This window comes from Antechinus flavipes, chromosome 3, assembly GCF_016432865.1.
Source record: "Antechinus flavipes isolate AdamAnt ecotype Samford, QLD, Australia chromosome 3, AdamAnt_v2, whole genome shotgun sequence".
Lineage (NCBI taxonomy): Eukaryota > Metazoa > Chordata > Mammalia > Dasyuromorphia > Dasyuridae > Antechinus > Antechinus flavipes.
In genome coordinates, this window is record NC_067400.1 from 428,197,749 (window position 1) to 428,203,748 (window position 6,000).

The 6,000-nt window shown below is 30.7% G+C and overlaps 1 protein-coding gene across 2 annotated transcripts in view; it reads left to right on the forward strand.

Annotated features, from left to right (window-relative positions):
• Positions 1-4,726, forward strand: part of COBLL1 (cordon-bleu WH2 repeat protein like 1) — a 172,701-nt gene extending 167,975 nt beyond the window's left edge. For both annotated transcript variants that reach the window (XM_051986250.1, XM_051986251.1), the window contains one exon: positions 3,342-4,726. In XM_051986250.1, coding sequence (XP_051842210.1) covers positions 3,342-3,428 — 87 coding nt within the window. In that variant the 3' untranslated portion in view covers positions 3,429-4,726. The remainder of the gene's footprint in view (positions 1-3,341) is intronic.
• Positions 4,727-6,000: the final 1,274 nt, after the last annotated feature.

Consider the following 6,000-nt stretch of genomic DNA (forward strand, 5'->3'; position numbering starts at 1 on the left):
GGAGTGTCTTTTTAAACCATATGTATTTTATTTTATTTTATACATTTGACAACATTCTTCTGAAAAAGATTCCATTGGTTTCACCAAGTTACCAAAGAGACACATGACACAAAACTGTGTTGAATATGAATGAACCATTTTTAGCTCAAGGAGAATAACAAAACAAAAGGAAACCAAATCTGTGGGGAAATTTTATTCTTGGGTTCCCTCCCTAGGTGCAGAGATTATCTCCTTCTTTATTGGAACCTTATCAATTTAATGTATTTGCTCTAATGCTCCTGTTTCAGAAGCTATTGGACCAGAAAGAGAGGTTTTCTGTTGGAACATTAAGAGAAAACCTCATGATTAAATGTGATTTACTGGGTATTGAAAAAGAATAATTAACTGCCTTTGTACTTACAATCTCATACACACACACACACACACACACACACACACACACACACCCATACTCTCACTATTAAATAGTCAGTAATATTTAACCAGTATTCTACCATTTGAATAGCCTCTCCTTCCCGAATATTGTTAAAAACTGATTTTTGCCCATGAAAATGTCAATTACAATGTAATTATCACTGGGACAGAAAAAGACTTTTACTAAGATTTGTGAACAAGAAACATTTTAGCTGGTTTAGTTTTGGCTTCCCTGAACTTGGCATATATGAAATCCACAGAAACCTGATTTTTAATCTAGTTGAATCCTTTATTTGTTCTATGGGATGTTCCTGCTTTCCAAGTTTCTTTCCAAAGGAAGCAGGAGAAAAACTGAGCCATACAGGACCAAGGCAGCCAATTTTCTTTGCCCAGGATAGATTATATGGCTTTTAGTATAACAGATTTTTTTCTTAACAGGGAAAAAACCTCCCAATTATCTTTGTCAATAATCAGTAACCAAAATGGAGAAAATCTTCCTTTTTTTTCTTTCTTTTAAAGTATTCATCATGTTTAATGTTTATTTTAAAAATCTTTTTCTTTGCTAATCTTCTAAAATAATTGTAGTTGGCATTTATATATAGTACTTTAAAGGTTGACAAAGAACTTTACAGATGCTATGTCATTTGAACCTCACAACAACCCTGTGCAGTAGTAGTTGTTATAAATCATCCCTCTTGCATGAACTGCTTTAAGTGAAGTGAGTCGAATCAAGAGAACATTGTACACAGCAACAAGATTATACAGTGATCAATTCTGATGGACATGGTTCTTTTCAATAATAAGGTGATTCAAGCCAATACCAATAGACTTGTGATAAAGAACCATCTGCATCTGGAAAGAGAACTGTGGGGATTGAATGTAGATCACAACAGAGTATTTTCACCTTTTTGTTGCTGTCTGCATGCTCTTTCTCATTTTTTTTTCACTTTTTGATCTGATTTTTCTTGTGCAGTGTGATAATTATGGAATCATATATATACATGTCTAACATATATTGCATTACTTGCTGTCTATGGGAGGAGGTAAGGGAAGGAAGGGAGAAAAAATTTGAAATGCAAGTTTTTTTTCCAGGGTGAATATTGAAAACTTTCTTTGTGTATATTTGGAAAATAAAAAGCTATTATTTAAAAAAATAAATCATCCCCCTTTTATAGATAAAAAGACTAAGTCTGACATTAGTTAAGTAACTTTCCCAGAACCACATAGCTATTAAGTTTTAAGAAAGGATTTCACCCCAGATCTTCATCTGTCTCTAAGTCCAGTTTTCTATCTATCATGCCACCTAGCTAGCTGCCTCTCTTCCAGTAAGCTTTCAGAACACCTAAATGCATCTTCATCTAGGAGAATCTAAATAAATTTCCTTAGATCCTTTTAAGTGATGAGGAAAAATTGGAAATTCAGATTTCATTGTATTTGATTTTCAGGTTCGTTCATGATGATTTCATTCAATTGTTAATATGTTATTGTGTCTCTCTTAGGAATTTATTGGACTGTAGTTAATTGTCACTGTCCATATTATTTTGATATAACAATTTAATTTTATGGCAAGCATAAAAATAACTTTGTTGTTCTACCATTCAAGTATCTACATTCTTTTTTTCTTTCAATTTTAAAAAAACATTTTTATTTAAGGTTTTGATTTCCAAAGTCCATCTTTCCCTTCCTCCCTGAGATGGTAAGCAATCAAATATAGGTTATTAATGTGTATGTTTTATTTAATTAATGTACACATTAATTATATGGAATATTTCTATATTAGTCATTTTGTAAAAGAAGATGTAATTAAAAGGAAAAAAAATTAAAGAGTGAAAAATAGCATGTTTCAATCCATTACCAATCAATATTAGTTCTTTCTCTGGAGGCAGAAAATATGCTTTACCATTAGTCTTTTGGGTTTATCTTAGATCATTATATTACTGAGGATAACTAAGTCATTCACAGTTCTTCATCAAACAATATTGTTGTTACTATGTACAATGTTCTCCAGGTTCTGTTGTTTCAGTTTGCTTCAGTTCATGTAAGTTTTTCTAAAATCATCCTACTTATCATTTCTTATAGCTTAATAACATTCCATTATAATACTGTTCCACAACTTGTCTAGTCATTTTTCAATTGATGGGCATCCTTTTGATTTCTGATTCTTAGCTATCACAAAAAGAGCTGCTAAATATCTTTGTACAAATAAGTCCTTTTGCCCTTTTTTTGTATGTCTTTGAGATTTATAGACCAAATATTGGTATTGCTGGATCAGGGTATGCATGGTTTTGTAGCCTTTTGGACATAGTTCCAAATTGCTTTCTCGAATTGTTGGATCAGTTCACAATTCTGCCAACAGTGCATTAGTATCTCAGTTTTCCCACATTCCCTCCAACATTCAAAATTTTCCTTTTTTTCATATTAGCCAAAGTATATGCATTCTTAAAATACAAAAATAGCCTTTCTCTATTAATGAAAAGTCCATGGGAGGGAAAAATCAGGGCAAGAGAAAGGCAAAGTCTACATTTTTAAAATGATTTTGAAAAATTGACTGTATTTTTCTGCATTCTCACTACCAGGTTTTAGAAGCCAGAATTAAGCTCATGAAAAAAGCTCATTAACAGCTTGGATTGCAGTCTGTGTTTGTGCTCCTGTCCTTTGAGTTGGTTTAGTCATTTTATAAAGACTATGATGTGTTAATGGATTATTTAACTTGTTTGTTGTGAAAATAACAAATCTTTCATTTTTAATTTCATGGATGAGTGATTGTTGATTCTTAATGATTTATACTTCATTGAACAATAAAATACTAAATGTGAGTGCTCATAATTAAGCAGTAAATAAAATGTTCTAGTGAATGAAAACTTGAAATTAGGCAGCTGTATGCTTCTAAATGGAAAAAAAAATGTGATTATATGTTTCTCTTTTAGGTTACTGTTCCATCCAATACCATATCTATAAATGGAAGACCAAGACTCAACTGTCCATTGCCCACAGAAACACAGTCTGACCATTAGAAATGTTACATCAACTATTTTGCACTTTACTACCATCTTTTACATAGGCTAACACAATACTAATTGAGATTTATTGCAAATGTAAATTCAGGTGTATGTTAATATATATTGTCTATTAAAATGTGTGAATTTTGTGTAATGGCTTTTCATGCCAAGAGAATTATTGGAATATGTAATTTATAGTGATATTTTTGTCTGTATGCCTTAAAAACTAAAAATGCTGCTCTAGGATTTTTAAGACGAGATGCAGATGAGTTTCAGTTTTTGAAATGAAAAATAATCACATTTTGTTGATTTCATTGAATTATCTGTAGAAATATATTGTACAATGGTGTTTTAGACAAAAGGATACATTTTTAATATCCTTAGGTTTATAATCATATAAGTACTTTAACGTAATATATGAGTTAATAAATATCTGCCATATGCTGCCTTGATGTTACTGTTAAATTAAAAACTTGTAATAAGCATAAATTTCAACTCTTGCAATTTACAGAAGGAACCAACTAAAAATACTGGTGATAACAAATGACTGTCTTTGACTGTCATCAGTTGAACATTGGTTTTAATTTTTGAATCATTTTGTGCTCAAGATTCTTCATCTTAATTTTTTTTTCCTGTAGGAACAATGCAAAGTCAGAGACAAAGCGATGGGATCCTCTTAGTATTTTAATATCTTAGTAATTTTCTGCTTTTAATCTTTAACCTTTGAAATGCACAAAGATAATTTAAATATAAATGTTTTTCTGTATATAATTCTTATAGTATCAGAGCACAGATGAATCTTACAGAAATACATGTTTCTTGTACCAGAGGCCTTAAAATATCCTTTGTTAAAATATTGATTTATAGTAATATTCATTTTATTTTTTGATGTATAGGGCCAAAAAAGATTAGAATGTGTCCAGATTAGGCAATTTAAAATGTGTTTTGAAAATACCAGTGAGCCTATCTATCTTAATTATAGTAATGTGATATAATAGTAAGTCTATATGAAACTTATTTAAGATTAAGATACTATTATTCTAAATATTAAAAATTAGTAAATTAATATTGGATCATTTAAAGAGATTTCTAATTGGCAGAGGGTGGGGGGTACACCTGATTTTTAGGCTTATAGTTTTTATGTGATATTTGTTTGTTCACAGAAGGAACTAAATTGTTCACTTATTATCATAACTTTTGGTCAAGCAAGATGATTGTGAATTCTGGTAGATTTCTACTGCCTCTGGTGAGCAATTTGCCAGTTTTGAAAGTATGTTGATTCTTTTCCAGTTAAATAAAAATTATCTTATTTATTTTTGAGGACTTTTTTCTTTAAAGACTGGTTTGTACCATACAGATATATATCTACATGTTGATCTTTCTGTCTTATAGACATATTAGGGTTGAATATGTTAAGTAAATCAAATATGGATCCTGACTCTAAGAATTTTCTAAGACATAAAACATGCAGACAACTAGACACGGTTTTTAACCTCTCTGAGCTTGAGTTTCCTGGTCTATAAAATGGGTTGGATGGGTGACAGAGGTTAGGGAGAAACTGGGTTAGATCACTCCTTAGTTTTTTTTTTAGCTCTTTATCTGTGACCTGAATTAAACAAATACTGAATTAAAATATATTAACAAAAAAACCTGCTGTGAATATCATGGAAATGATAAGTAAGGTTGAGTAAAATTTGGAAAAAATGGAAACCAAAATATTTAAGTAAAACAATATGAGATATTATAGTTATGTTGCTGTTATGGGGAGCTCCTTATACATTTGATTTGACACACAATTCGAATAAAATTGGTTAACTTGTTGTTGGTTAACTGCCCAAAGAAATTTGAATTGGACATAACATAATTAGTTGGTGGGAGGGACTAACTTGAGTAAGGCATGCTTATAATTTCAAGAAATAATAAGATTTATACCCACCTTTGCAAGGTTGAGGTACTATGGCTGTGTCATATTCTATACAATCAGATTTGGTTGATATGTTCATTTTTGCTGAACTATTCTTTTTTTTTCTTTATTATCTATTATAGGAGATGATTCCCTGGAGAAATGTAAGGAAATGTTTGCAAATAAAGATTGTGAAAAGAATAGTTAATATAATAACTTAATAACCCAAAGACCCAGGGAAGAGACTGAATCCAGATTTGAATTTAGGCCTTTCTGACTCCAGACCTAGCACTCAAATCACTGAGCTTCCTAGATATCTCCACTTAAAAATGTCTGAAACACTAAAAAAACATAGCCATCTGGGACCAGTAAGTATAGGACCAAACACAACTTAGCAATGTTTTGCTACATAATAGGTCACAATTTTTCAAAATAATGATTGAATGATCAAGAAAAAATTGTTAGATTCAATACATTCTAGCAATGTATCAAATTTCAAGCCATTTAAGTTTTTTAAAAAAGCAGACAAAGAGATAATAAGCTTCAATAAGTTAGAAAAATTCTCAGGTACAATACTACATTCCTCAACAATTCCAGGTAAATAAACCTGTTATATAAACTGTTTAAGGGATAGACCTTATATGCTGCTTCTGAAGTTGAAGTTATTTCTGATGAATTATAAGG